Source organism: Entelurus aequoreus, linkage group LG03 (genome assembly GCF_033978785.1).
Source record: "Entelurus aequoreus isolate RoL-2023_Sb linkage group LG03, RoL_Eaeq_v1.1, whole genome shotgun sequence".
Taxonomy (NCBI): Eukaryota; Metazoa; Chordata; class Actinopteri; order Syngnathiformes; family Syngnathidae; genus Entelurus; species Entelurus aequoreus.
This window is the reverse complement of record NC_084733.1, coordinates 59737834-59752933: the sequence shown is the minus strand read 5'-3', so window position 1 is coordinate 59752933 and position 15100 is coordinate 59737834. Positions and strand designations below refer to the sequence as shown.

The following is a 15100-nucleotide window of genomic DNA, read 5'->3' as shown; positions in this document are numbered from 1 at the left end:
ATGGACCATGGTAAAAAAATAATGTTCTAATGCGGTGACTTTAATATTGACTTATTTAACCCTAACAAGCAAAAGTCTATTGACGACTTCATTGATACAATGTACAGCATCAGTTTATATCCTAAAATCACAAAGCCTAGCAGAATCACAGGACACTGTGCCACGCTTATAGATAATATTTTTTACCAATGATTTTGATAATAACACTACAAGTGGTCTACATATAACCGACAATAGTGATCATCTGCTAGTTTTTACAATATATAATTGAAACTGCAAGAGAAACATGGAAGACAAAAGGACATTTCGAAGACTATGCACAGAGAAGAGGATGATTGCTTTCAAAATTGAGCTACAAAAGCAAGATTGGGACAATGTGTACAATGAAAAAGAGGTTGATGAAGCATATGAAAATTTCTTAAACACATTCATAATACTTTATGACAAACATTGTCCATGGAAACAACTCAGTATTAAGCAGAGAAAGTATAGTCAACCATGGATGACAAAAGGATTAAAAAATGCTTGTAAGAAGAAGAATACACTATATAGAAAATGTATAGCACAAAGAACTACAGAGGCAGAAATTAAGTATAAAAACAAGTTAACAAATATACTACGATCATGTAGAAAATAATATTACAGTGAATTATTGGACAGGAACAAAACTAATATGAGAGCAACATGGGGCATCCTCAATAGCATTATTAAAAATGGCACTAAGAAGGATTACCCCCAATACTTTTACGGAAATAAAAATAATGACAACATAAAGGAAGTAGTTGAAAGCTTCAATAATTACTTTGTAAATATTGGACCAAAATTGGAAGAAAGGATTCCAAACCCAGTTTCCAATTGAGGACTATAATGATATCATATAGCGAAATCCCAACTCCATGTTCCTCAGTAATGTGACACAGGAGGAAATAGTTATAATCGTGAAAAAATGTATATCTAAGACTTCAACTGATTTTAACGGAATTGATATGGAAACGATAAAAAAGGTTATTGAAGAAATCTCAGGACCATTAATGTGTATTATAACCTATCATTTCAAACAGGTAAATTTCCAAACGAAATGAAAATAGCTAAAGTTGCACCAATTTATAAGACTGGAGACAAACACCAATTTACAAATTATAGACCTGTTACTTTACTTCCACAATTTTCTAAAATCATTGAAAAACTGTTCAATAACAGATTAGAGAGTTTCACAAATAAAAATAGAATACTCGAAGAGAACCAATATTGACACAAAGGTAATGTTTCAACTTCAATGGCTTTAATTGAAATTACAGAAGAAATTACAAATGCAATAGATAGTAAAAAAATGTGTGGCAGCAGTGTTTATGGATCTAACTAAAGCATTTGACACAATTAATCACAATATTTTAATAAAAAAACTAGAAGTTATCTAACAATAGGGAAACAATACGTGAAGCTAGGCGAACACACTTCTACAACGCTAAATATATCCTGTGGTGTACCTCGGGGATCAATACTAGGACCTAAATTATTCAATCTCTATATGAATGACATTTGTAAAGTTACAAAAGATTTAAAGTTAGTATTATTTGTGGATGATACAACAACGTTTTGTTCAGGAGAGAACACACAGACGCTAATACAAATAATAACAGAAGAAATGAACAAATTAAAAAGATGGTTTGACAAAAACAGACAATCGTTGAATCTCAGTAAGACTAAAATAATGCTATTTGGTAACAGTAGAAGAGAAAGTCAAACACAAATACAAATAGACGGAATAGAAATTGAAAGAGTAAATGAAACCAAATTTCTAGGTATAATGATTGGTGATAAATTGAACTGGAAATCTCATTTAAAAAATATACAACATAAAGTAGCAAGAAACACGTCAATAATGAATAAAGCAAAACATGTTCTAGACCAAAAATCACTTCATATTCTCTACTGCTCACTAGTGTTACCATATCTGAGTTACTGTAGAAATATGGGGAAGTAATTACAAAAGGACACTTCATTCACTAACAGTGTTACAAAAAAGATCAGTTAGAATAATTCATAATGTTGGATATAGAGAACATACAAATACTTTATTTATTGAATCAAAGATACTGAAATTCCACGACATAGTGAATTTGCAAACAGCTAAAATGATACACAAAGCAAACTATAACCTGCTACCCAAGAATATGCAACAATTCTTCTCAAAAAAAGAGGAGAAATATAATCTTAGAGAAAAATGTAATTTAAAACATTTGTACGCACGTACAACACTTAAGACCTTCAGTATATCAGTATGTGGAATTAAATTATGGAATGAATTAAGCAAAGCAATCAAACAATGTACTAATATGATCCACTTCAAGAAACTCTTCTAACTTAAAGTGTTTACAAAGTACAAAGAAGAAGAACCATGATAAACATTCTGAATGTATTTCATCCATCCATTCTTTCATTCTCAAAATAATCTTACTTATCTCATCATATGAAATATAACTTACTTCACCAATTATTATTTATTTATTTATTTTTATTGTGATTACTTATGGAGTATATTGTGAATAAATTGAGAACAGGAAGTGAACATAAGTTTTAGCAACTGTTATGTAAAAGAAAAGGGGTAGGATTAAATAAGTTCTGCTTCTTCCTACTCTTTTTCGAACATGTTGAAAAGAGAAACTGGAAATTGTGATGTATCATGTTGTATGCTTGCATGTTCGAAATAAACTCAAACTCAACTCAACTCAACTCAATTGTGGGAGTTAGGAATGTGTTAAAACTATTCAGATTCAAAGAAAAGACAGTTACCCCTGATTTCCACAGGACGCGTCACAGCTGCTTTGCGTAATCAACACGGCGGCGGACTCATCCCGTTTTTATTCAGGTCAATGTGTCTGTTTCCATTGCCTGCGGTATGGCACCGCCATGACGTTCACGTTACTGATCCATGCGCTAAATATACACAGAGCTTCTATTCTTGCTGGTTGCCACAACACAGCAGATCAATTTAGCTAAAATCTGCATGTGTTGGACAGAAAGTCATGCACAAACGCAAAATAAATTAGGTTCCAAATAAAATTGTCAGTTTTGAAGGTGCATCGTATTTTACAATTTTAAACGTTGTACTGGACGGGGACGGAAATAAAGTCAACTTGTCAAACGGTTTTCTGACCGTTGACCCAAATGCTGATTATGGAGGTCCATAATTAAAGAATCTTATACAGGCGTGTCAGCCCTGCGATGAGGTTGCGACTTGTCCAGGGTGTACCCCGCCTTCCGCCCGACTGCAGCTGAGATAGGCTCCAGCGACCCCCCGCGACCCCAAAAGGGACAAGCGGTAGAAAATGGATGGATGGATGGATACAGGCATGTCCCGGGCAGCTATGTTCGCATATAGAGTCCTGTATCAAATGCCAGCTGATACTGGGGCTGGAGAGGCAGGGGCTTAGTTTGTGGGAGTGGTGTGTGTCTACAACGCTCGCCAGGGATGATGTTACTGTTGTATTTTTGCTTGCTACAAAAAAATAAAGTCGTCGTCCTGAAAAGCAAAACTGTTGTCTTTTTCACAAGTCAAGGCAATGCCTTCACAGACGCGCCCGCCTCTGGGTATTGATAGACGGCAAAGCTTGAGATGTTCCGCTGTTTACTTTATCACATGATTATGCACGGACTCAGGAGATCTTGGAAATATCCGGGCTATTTTGCTGCCCGGCGGAGCCGCAACAGAACGGCGGCGGGGATTGCCGGACGGCAGATGGCACTGCCGTTCCGCGGCGATTATGCAACGCGGCCGTGACACGTCCTGCGGAAAACGGGGGTTAATCCCATCATATCCCATAATATACATATTATAAATGTTTTGATGCGTAATTTTGTGTTTATACAACTTGGTGGCTTTCAATAACATTATACAGTATGTTATTACATTTATTAGCAGTGTTTACTTGCTTTGTTTAAAGGCCTACTGAAATGATTTTTTTTTATTTAAACAGGGATAGCAGATCTATTCTATGTGTCATACTTGATCATTTTGCGATATTGCCATATTTTTGCTGAAAGGATTTAGTAGAGAACAACGACGATAAAGATCGCAACTTTTGGTATCTGACAAAAAAAAGCCTTGCCCCTACCGGAAGTAGCGTGACGTAGTCAGTTGAACATTTCCGCAAAGTTCCCTATTGTTTACAGTGATGGCGGCCAGAAGTGAGAGCGATTCAGACCAAGAAAGCGACGATTTCCTCATTAATTTGAGCGAGGATGAAAGATTTGTGGATGAGGAAAGTGCAAGTGAAGGACTAGTGGGGAGTGGAAGCGATTCAGATAGGGAAGATGCTGTGAGAGGCGGGTGGGACCTGATATTCAGCTGGGAATGACTACAACAGTAAATAAACAAAATACATATATATACTCTATTAGCCACAACACAACCAGCCCAAAGGACCGTTCACCTAACCCAAAGTTCATAAAGCTTATATATTTACCCAAAGTTACGTACATGACACGCACGTATGGGCAAGCGATCAAATATTTGGAAGCGTATGGGTGGGACCTGATATTCAGCTGGGAATGACTACAACAGTAAATAAACACAAGACATATATATACTCTATTAGCCACAACACAACCAGGCTTATATTTAATATGCCACAAATTAATCCCGCATAAAAACACCTAGGTGTTTGTTATGCTAGCTCCTAGCTCCCGTCCATATAACCCGCCAATACAATTCAAACACCTGCACAACACACACAATCACTCAGCCCAAAGGACCGTTCACCTAACCCAAGGTTCATAAAGCTTATATATTTACCCAAAGTTACGTACGTGACACGCACGTACGGGCAAGCGATCCAAGGTTTGGAAGCGCAGCTGCGTACTCACGGTACCGCGTCTGCGTCTGTGTATCCAAATCAAAGTAATCCTGGTAAGAGTCTGTGTTGTCCCAGTTCTCTACAGGCGTCTGTGTATCGAAGTCAAAGCCCTCCTGGTAAGAGTCTCTGTTGTCCGAGTTCTTCAATATTAACTCCACTTTCGGGAATGTAAACAATGAAACACCAGCTGTGTTGTGTTGCTGACTTCCCTCACAAAATACTCCGCTTCGCACCGACAACTTTCTTCTTTGCTTGCTCAGCTTCTTTCTCCATAATGCAATGAACAAATTGCAACAGATTTACCAACACAGATGTCCAGAATACTGTGGAATAATGAGATGAAAACAGAGCTATTTTGTATTGGCTTCAATGGGTGATCCATACCTCTGTTTCACTGGCTACGTCACGCGCATACGTCATCATCCAAATGAGTTTTCAACCGGAAGTTTAGCGGGAAATTTAAAATTGCACTTTATAAGTTAACCCGGCCGTATTGGCATGTGTTGCAATGTTAAGATGTCATCATTGATATATAAACTATCAGACTGCATGGTCGGTAGTAGTGGGTTTCAGTAGGCCTTTAAATGAAAAATGCGCAGGCATTTTCGTTGTTGGTAGAAAGGAATATTTTTCTTTCAGGTCAGGGGGTTTTCAAAGTTGAATAAGACTGTGGACTTCAAAACCACCTCACACTTTGAAAACATCTGCTTTAAGAATTGTTTGATTCATGTAATGACCAGCTGCAACAAAATTTGTAGTTATGCTGCTATTAAATAGTATGCCCCATATGAGCTTTTGTGTAGAAAAGTTACTTGAAGCATTACATTCTGATACTGCATGAGTATTTTACCGTTTTCTCTGCTCTTGGAATGGAATTATCTTTATTGTCATTGCACAAGTACAACAAAATTGTGTTTTCTCTTCCTGTGTTTTGTTCTGCTTCTTCCCCCTACAACTAATGCATAGACTGGAGGATTTCCCAACATCTCCCACCAGCACAGCAAAACAAGAGTTTCTGTATGTTATTTCTGCCTTTTAGGGCTCACATACGTTTTGTGTATTCAAAATCTAAATGCCTATAAGTGCTTATCTGCCATTTGTCTGTCATGTGTGGTCCACATGCGTCTGTGTGCATGAAGTCCTTTTTTTTAGTTTTAGTTTTTTTTTAGTTCTAACAAAGTTGGCCTGCTGGCACATTTTTAAATTCCTCGTTGTCTGAGAAACTGATGATAATGACACATCTCATTTTACTTGAATAAAAAAGTGATCTAAGTGACCTTGGTCAGGGTTCGTTCACACCAACATGATCCTGTGTATTTCTAACCGCTATGTGTGGTTGTGAACATGGGAACCAAACAATGTGGTTAAAATGTATCATTACTTTTTAACAACTGTTTAATGGAGTTAAAGAACTGGTGAGAGTATTACCTCACTTTATAAGTTAAGTAATAGTAGGAGACAAACTCAAGAAACATCTTCACAATTTCTACCTAATTAGATTATGTAGCAGTTTGTGCCAGACTTTCACTCAATGTGTGATGGTCTCTTTATTATTTTTGATGATAATCAGCATGGAAATAAATATTTTAAAATGGTGTACAAAAATTCAACCCAACGATGCGCCATGATCTTCCATGATGCAATCAATGTACAACTTGTGAACGTACCCTGAGTCTCATTTGTACACAACGCTCATTCTTCTAATATCCGCATGATCCTTCAGTAATCCCTGTAATTATACACAAATTCATATTTTCATGTGACCCACAGCAGCTCATATTTCGGCCGTCTTGGTCATCACTGTTCTTTCTGTGTTGCAGAACTGTGGTGAAATGCAACATCGCCAAGTCTCAGGCTTTGTACAGTGCCCAGCGCGGACTGAAAACAAACAATGCAGCTGTCTTCAAAGTGGGAGCCATTATGATCAACATCCCCCAGCACCCGGCAACTTTGCACAGCATGATGGTCCGCAGCTCCCATCAGCTCTCAAAACAAATTTCTGACCTCATCCGCCAGCCCTCTAACGTGTAAGTCTGCTGTTAATAACATTTGCAACGAGCCTTGACAAAATATTTAACTGTAGAAAATCCTAAATGAACTCTAAAAATCTAACGTATCTGCTTTTTTGGGGTGGCGGGTGCACATATGCAGCATGTGCTGTAATGTGACAGATTCCCTCCAGTTACATTTCACAGACTTTCTTAATTTAAAAAAAACAATAGAATGATTCCAAATAATTCTTCAAAGTAAAATTTAAGATGTGTTGTTTAAATTATGTGATCGCTCCTCCACACAAGATGATGATGAAAAATTGTAAACACGCAACCATGTAGGGGCAGAAATTACAAGTCACCTTTTTTTTAATCAAAGAACAATGGAGTATTATATATAGCTTCTGCTGTGATTGATTGTACAGATATGGTGTTGTTTCTGCTGGGCAAGTATGCCTGACGCGCCTCCTACGGCGCCTTGGGTCAGCTGCAGGGTCATCAGCCGGGGACCACCGCTCATTGGAGTTTCACTCTCTTTAACCCCGGAACGCCTCCTGGTGGCGGAGCGGTGGCAGGGACGTCTCCCTGCCACCCCCTGCAGCTGACCCATCTCATTGCCTCGACCCCCAGTACTTATCCCTCCTCCTCAGCTACAACCAGAAGCTTCCCTTTTCTGCTTCCTCAGCAAGGGCCTTGGTTTCCCTTTGGAGCTTAGCCCCAGTCGTTCCCACATCTCGGAGCAGCCTTATAGTTGATGTACCAACGAAGCCCCGACAGCCTACTTCCACAGGGTAGATGGTAGTGGACCAGCCTGCCTCTCTGCACTCAGCAGCCAGATCTGCATACTTGGCTGCTTTGCGCTCGTAGGCTGCCTGGATTCCCTCCTCCCAGGAGATGGTGAGCTCAATCAGCATGGCAGACTTGGTAACAGCAGACCAGAGCACGATGTCTGGGCGGAGTGAAGTGGTGGTGATCTCATGGGGGAACTGGAGCTGTTTGCCGATGTCAGCCCTCATACTCCAGTCCCCTGCCAGAGAGAGAGATCTGACGCGCCATAGGCCATTACATGGCTTGACCGTAATGGTCCTAAAAATATATATACCAGTACATGTATGTGTCCTTATGTATACATTTTTTTCCCCTACTTTATAAAAAGCTTAAAGGGTAACTGCACTTTTTTTGAAATTTTGCCTACACAATCATTATGAAAGACATGACGGCGGATGGATTTTCTTTTCAATGCATTCTAAATATTAAATACATTCGATCATAAGTCTGCTTACAATGGGATCTGTTCAGTTCTGCCTATAGAGCCCCTTAAAAAACATCCAAACACCTCCATTAAGGTTTTATATACATAATGTAAGTATATGTTTAGTTTATTAAGGATCCCCATTAGTCTACACCAAAGTGGAGACTATTATTCCTGGGGTCCAGGCAAAAAACATCACACAATCACAAAACAAAAGATTGCAATGCAGTACAACATGATCAATAATAAAATGTTGTAATACAAAAATAGCAACAACAAAAAACAAAAAAACAATAACTTGGAGTATACATAATAATGTTCATACCAAAGATAAAAAAGAGCAATTAAAAATAGATTAATATTTTTTGCAAAAATAAAACAAAGAACCAATGGCCTACAATATACACATTAGTGTACCAAAGACAAACAATATTCTAAGAGACAAAGTACCATAATGAATAAAATATCACATAAAGTATCTACAAAATCAAGATAATATCAACATAAAAACGATAACCAGAATCAAGAAAGTATTTAAGCAAAAAATAAGTCAAAAGAAGTATGTGTAATGTATTAACGGGTACATTTATAATAACATTTATTATTTACATATTTTGATCATTTTAACCATACACGGCACATTGATTTAAAAAACGCATCACTTTTGCTTTTTTTTTCCCTTCGTCGTTGATTTCTGCTCACTGCAGACTTAATGAGACTCAACAAACGTGATAAAACATTACTTACTGTACAAGGTCCGCTGTCATTAGGATGCTGACTGTTAGGATGTTCATATATTCCCATTTAGATGAAAAATTCCTCATAATCCTCACAAAGAAACAGGGTAGGATCCGTGGCAGTACGGAGGAGGGGATGGGCAAGCGTTTCCGTATATTCCTTGCCAGTTCTAGGTCTTATATGGCGGTCAATGTGTCCCAACTGATCGGATTATATTCTGAGCCATCTACTTTTCAGGTAAAATGCATGATTTATGGTCTATAATAAACTTACAGGGAGCGAGGAAGCAGCTGACCACTCGATGATGTAAACACAAGCTTGTGATTATGTCGCTGCTATAAATAGTTTGTCTGTGTTAGTGCTTATAAAAACTATCACTAATGCTTGGTTAATATTCAAGTCCTGAAATGTAAACTGAATATATAGTTGGTACTTTTTGAATGGTTATTTATTGGATTTTATGGGCAGAATAGTGGAACTTCCATTGGCTCCACTGTAAGCTGACTTTTATTTACGTTTATTTAATATTTAGAATGCATTAAAAAAAATCCATCCATCATGTCTTTCATAATGATTGTGAACGATGGGCAAAATTCCAAAAAAAGTGCAGTTCCTCTCCTGGATTTAAAGTGCCAGCTTTTCGATCTATCCATTTTCTACCGCTTGCCTCTTTTGGGGTCGCAGGGCCAACACAGATAGACAACATTCACACTCACATTCATACATTAGGGCCAACTTAGTGTTGCCAATCAACCTATTGCCAGCTGTTACTTTGTTTAAAAAAAACACATACACAAAAAGACTGTAGTTTAAAGAGTCAGACTTCAATGAGAGCTGCATTTCTTTTTCAAAACCATTAACAAGGATTTTTGTCATTATTAAATAACAAAAAATGAAAAATGGCATTTTGTATTATCTGGAGCGTCAAACCGAGCCACAACTAACCAAGATACTGTATATAGCGAGGTGCAAAGCAACCGTTGTAGTGATCGCTCTTTATTACGCCCATTTCATCAGCAAGCCATAAAAAAATACATTTTGTAATTTTTTAATTGTCCGCAGCAAAAAAATGAAATTAGTCGATACAATAAAAACATCGGTATATCGCCCAGACCTGATGATAAAATTAATAATATAATAATAATCAATTGGCCTTTTTAGCAGCACGCCCCCTCAATGTAAATATAGGGGAAAGACTGCATTATGTTCTTTGATGTTAACAATTGTAATGCCTTGCTCAAGATCACCTAAGCACTTAGAAAGGAACTGGCAACCCTTCTTCTTTCTCTCTAATAGCTGACTTTTTAGGTTTTTTGTGTGGCAATGTGCTTAAAATGACTAGACAAAAACAGACAGAAAGATACACCTCAAGGAAAATGACATTGTTTCCAATGTTTGCTGGTCATAAACAGTTATGTGCCTATGCACATAACTGTATTTTGTTTGAAGGGGACCTTTTAAGAATAATTCAGTCATTTACATTAGTCAGGCTGACCAGTTAATAAAAAGAAACAGTCTTGATGGATGAATTTATTCTTCCTCCACAGTCAACCTCCAAATAGAGAGGACATTCCCACCCCACAACCCTCTGATAAAGGATCAAGCATCAATCAAACACCTGTTGAGGCCAACGAGTTCCCCCAGCTTCCAGAGGGACTCGAAAAGAAGCCCATCGTCCTCAAGTTCAGTGCAATGATGGACGGCATCACTATTGGTGCCGCACTGCTACCCTCGCTGAAAGCTGAATACAAAATGGGGCGAATGAAAAGCCACGGCATGACAGGTGAGTGTTAAAAAACATAATTGTTTTCAGGAATATTATCTAGATGATTTATTTTTAAGGATATACTAATATGATCCACTTTCAGAAACTTTCAAACTCGGTGTTACACAGTACAAATAAGTAAAATCCTGATAAACACCTTATCGAAAAAATTAGATGTATTATTCAACTCCTTACGTGAATCATAAGTTAATAAACTATTTATTTATGAGAAAGTGTTGTAATTATTATGTGTAGATTTAAATTGGGTTATAAACTGAGAACAGGAAGTTATGAAATGGAAAAGGGGTAGGATTGAATAAGCTCTGCTGGGTTGTGTACCGGTTAACACCGGTATATTTTAGAAAGAGATATTTATTTGAGACAATACAGCAATCTTTTGATGTGCCTTTGTTGCGGCCAATGCGGCGAGCCTTCGCTGAGGCACCCGGCAGGCAATGTAGCTGAGGAAGGGTCCGGCATGCGGGAAGGGTCTGACGCACGTCCAGAGTCGCTATCACGCATTACCGACACCAAACCCCTGCCACATGCGCCTTCGCGCACAGCCGACGTGCCCACACTGTAGCTCCAGCGGCTCCTCTTTATTAACCAGAGGTAACAAAAGCCGGTGAAAAGAGCTGACAAACTGCAGCTGCTAACTGCTAAAGTTAACAAATACAGTTCAGTTTAAACCATCGCTGATGTCACAAGTCGCTTGGCAACAGACACTGCCCTTTAAAGCAGGGGTCACCAACGCGGTGCCCGCGGGCACCAGGTCGCCCGGAAGGACCAGATGAGTCGCCCGCTGGCCTGTTCTAAAAATAGCTCAAATAGCAGCACTGTAGCGGCGAACAGCTGTCTCGTCAGCTGATGCGCGAGCGCGTAACTGCGGCTGCTTGGCAACCAGCCAAACCCCACTTAATAAAATTATATTTTATTTTAGAGCACATCCACATCCCTATTCACCTAGGCAACCCCAGGAAATGTATATAATTTGGCATTATTATCAGTTTACGTTCACGCGCAGGTATAACGCGGCGCGCTCCCGTCTCGTCTGCTGGTGCGCGAGCCCGGTAATTAGACAGCTGTGTCAAATCAAGGAGTACAAAAGATGCCAGCGCAGAGTAGAGAAAGTTTTGGTTCATTACAGATAACACAGAGATGTGCCAAAAGTGTGCTAAAACCAAAAGCTGAACGGACAGCCGGTAAGATTGCACTTTATTTCTCTTTGTGGGGGTGGCGCACCTGTTGCGCTGGTGAGATGGGGGGGGGGGGGGGGGAGTTGTGTGCATGTAGCGTGCTTAGTCTGGAGGCTAAATACACACGGTGTTTTGTGTAACTGTTGTTTAGTAAGGAAGTGTTGTGATTCTTTGCTTAGTTTGATAAATGTTGGAGCAGTTTGCTTCATCAGGAGGGTGAAGTCGCTCAACTTAAAGTGTTGGATTTAACTTTGTTGGATCATTGGCTGCTAGTGAGGGCATAGAAAAGGGGTATTTTTCTACCAGTAGACAGCGTTTAAGATTGAGTGTTTCACTGCTATAATTATAATATATTTATATTGGATATGGATTTTAAATATGTATCTAAAATAGGTGGTTAATTGGTTAGGTATTTATGTATTTGCATATTGGGTTTTCTGCTGCATTTATCTATTGTGTTTCTGGTGTTAAATGTATTTTATATGTATCTTGGTGCATTTATGTTGAGACAATTTATTTAAAATCTGTTTTAACTTAAAGGGAAAATATTAATAAATGTTTTTGCACTTGTTTAATTGTTAAGTGTTTGATAGCCTAATTAATAATTGTAAATTATGGGATTGATAATTGATTGATTTTTTACAGCATGTTAATCTTGTGGTGTTTTGTCCTTAAAGGTTTTTCACCTACTAAAGAAGCTAAAGGCTACTAAAGACAGCTAATGACAGCTAAAGAAACTAAAGTCTACTAAAGTCTACTAACACTGCTAAAGACTGCTAAAAAGACTAAAGAAGAAAAAAGAAGCTGTTTCTTCGTTGGAAAAACTGTTGCAAACTAAAGGAAAATAAAAGGAAAAAAGTAACTACGGTCTGGTCTTTTGAGTGAAATCCAGAAGCCACATTCAGCATTGGTACATCCCTTCAAGTGTGGGATAAGCACAGTGAAAAAAGCAAAACACTTGACAAGCACTTACTAGTGAGCTGCCTCTATTTTTTAAATGTTATTTATTTACTAGCAAGCTGGTCTTGCTTTGCTCGACATTTTTAATTCTAAGAGAGACAAAACTAAAAAAAAATAAAAAAAAATCCAAGAAAATATTTTAAAGACTTGGTCTTCACTAACTGACAAAGAAACAGATAACAGATTTGGTGTCCAGTTCAAAGTGTGACATGATTTATTTAAAAATTTGAGAGTTGACTTTTGTATTTTGCATGAGTTATTATTTGTACAAACATGGTGCAAAGTAATTCATGATTTGTTCAAAAATGTTTGTGGCTAGCTAGTTAAAATGGGATATTGTGATTTCACAAGACTGTCTTAAAAGTGATCATTTGAAAATGTTCAATTTGAAAAATGTACACTTAGAGAAAATATAAAAATAAAGTGTTGCATATTGATATTTATCTGTTTCTATATATATTTATTGTGAGAAATCATTAAGATGATCAGTGTTTCCACAAAGATAAATATCATTAATTATTAATAATAACATAGAGTTAAAGGTAAATTGAGCAAATTGGCTATTTCTGGCAATTTATTTAAGTGTGTATCAAACTGGTAGCCCTTCGCATTAATCAGTACCCAAGAAGTAGCTCTTGGTTTCGAAAAGGTTGGTGACCCCTGCTTTAAAGGCTTATGCACGCATTCACACGCTGCTCTCATGAACTTCTCGCAACTGAATATGACATATTTTATAAAGGCCTACTGAAATGAATTTTTTTAATTCAAACGGGGATAGCAGATCTATTCTATGTGTCATACTTGATCATTTCGCGATATTGCCATATTTTTGCTGAAAAGATTTAGTAGAGAACAACGACGATAAAGATCGCAACTTTTGGTATCTGACAAAAAAAAGCCTTGCCCCTACCGGAAGTAGCGTGACGTAGTCAGTTGAACATTTCCGCAAAGTTCCCTATTGTTTACAGTGATGGCGGCCAGAAGTGAGAGCGATTCGGACCGAGAAAGCGACGATTTCCCCATTAATTTGAGCGAGGATGAAAGATTTGTGGATGAGGAAAGTGCAAGTGAAGGACTAGTGGGGAGTGGAAGCGATTCAGATAGGGAAGATGCTGTGAGAGGCGGGTGGGACCTGATATTCAGCTGGGAATGACTACAACAGTAAATAAACACAAGACATATATATACTCTATTAGCCACAACACAACCAGCCCAAAAGACCGTTCACCTAACCCAAGGTTCATAAAGCTTATATATTTACCCAAAGTTACGTACATGACACGCACGTACGGGCAAGCGATCAAATGTTTGGAAGCGCGCGGGTGGGACCTGATATTCAGCTAGGAATGACTACAACAGTAAATAAACACAAGACATATATATACTCTATTAGCCACAACACAACCAGGCTTATATTTAATATGCCACAAATTAATCCTGCATAAAAACACCTAGGTGTTTGTTGTGCTAGCTCCTAGCTCCCGTCCATATAACCCGCCAATACAATTCAAACACCTGCACAACACACATAATCACTCAGCCCAAAGGACCGTTCACCTAACCCAAGGTTCATAAAGCTTATATATTTACCCAAAGTTACGTACGTGACACGCACGTACGGGCAAGCGATCAAATGTTTGGAAGCGCAGCTGCGTACTCACCGTACCACGTCTGCGTCTGTGTATCCAAATCAAAGTTATCCTGGTAAGAGTCTGTGTTGTCCCAGTTCTCTACAGGCGTCTGTGTATCGAAGTCAAAGTCCTCCTGGTAAGAGTCTCTGTTGTCCGAGTTCTTCGATCTTGACTGCATCTTTCGGGAATGTAAACAACGAAACACCGGCTGTGTTGTGTTGCTGACGTCCCTCGCAAAATACTCCGCTTCGCACCGACAACTTTCTTCATTGCTTGCTCAGCTTCTTTCTCCAATGCAAAGAACAAATTGCAACAGATTCACCAACACAGATATACCATACCATACCATACCAACTTTATTTATAAAATCCAGAATACTGTGGAATAATGAGATGAAAACAGAGCTATTTTGTATTGGCTTCAATGGGTGATCCATACCTCTGTTTCACTGGCTACGTCACGCGCATACGTCATCATCCAAAGGAGTTTTCAACCGGAAGTTTAGCGGGAAATTTAAAATTGCACTTTATAAGTTAACCCGGCCGTATTGGCATGTGTTGCAATGTTAAGATTTCATCATTGATATATAAACTATCAGACTGCGTGGTCGGTAGTAGTGGGTTTCAGTAGGCCTTTAAATTAACGTATTAATTACTTTGCCTACTAATTAATTACATTTATCAAAGAGTAATGTGGGGTCGAGTTTAAACT

At 38.4% G+C, this 15100-nt stretch overlaps 1 protein-coding gene across 5 annotated transcripts in view; it reads left to right on the top strand.

The window, feature by feature from the left end:
• The window catches only part of kiaa1109 (KIAA1109 ortholog), a 260969-nt gene that overhangs the window by 164845 nt on the left and 81024 nt on the right, over positions 1-15100 (top strand). For 4 of the 5 annotated variants that reach the window (XM_062042308.1, XM_062042307.1, XM_062042305.1 and 1 more), the window contains exons 52-54: positions 5823-5873; positions 6677-6883; positions 10385-10620. In XM_062042308.1, the coding sequence (XP_061898292.1) occupies positions 5823-5873; positions 6677-6883; positions 10385-10620 (494 nt within the window). The remainder of the gene's footprint in view (positions 1-5822; positions 5874-6676; positions 6884-10384; positions 10621-15100) is intronic. The other variant, XM_062042306.1, reaches the window with a different exon arrangement.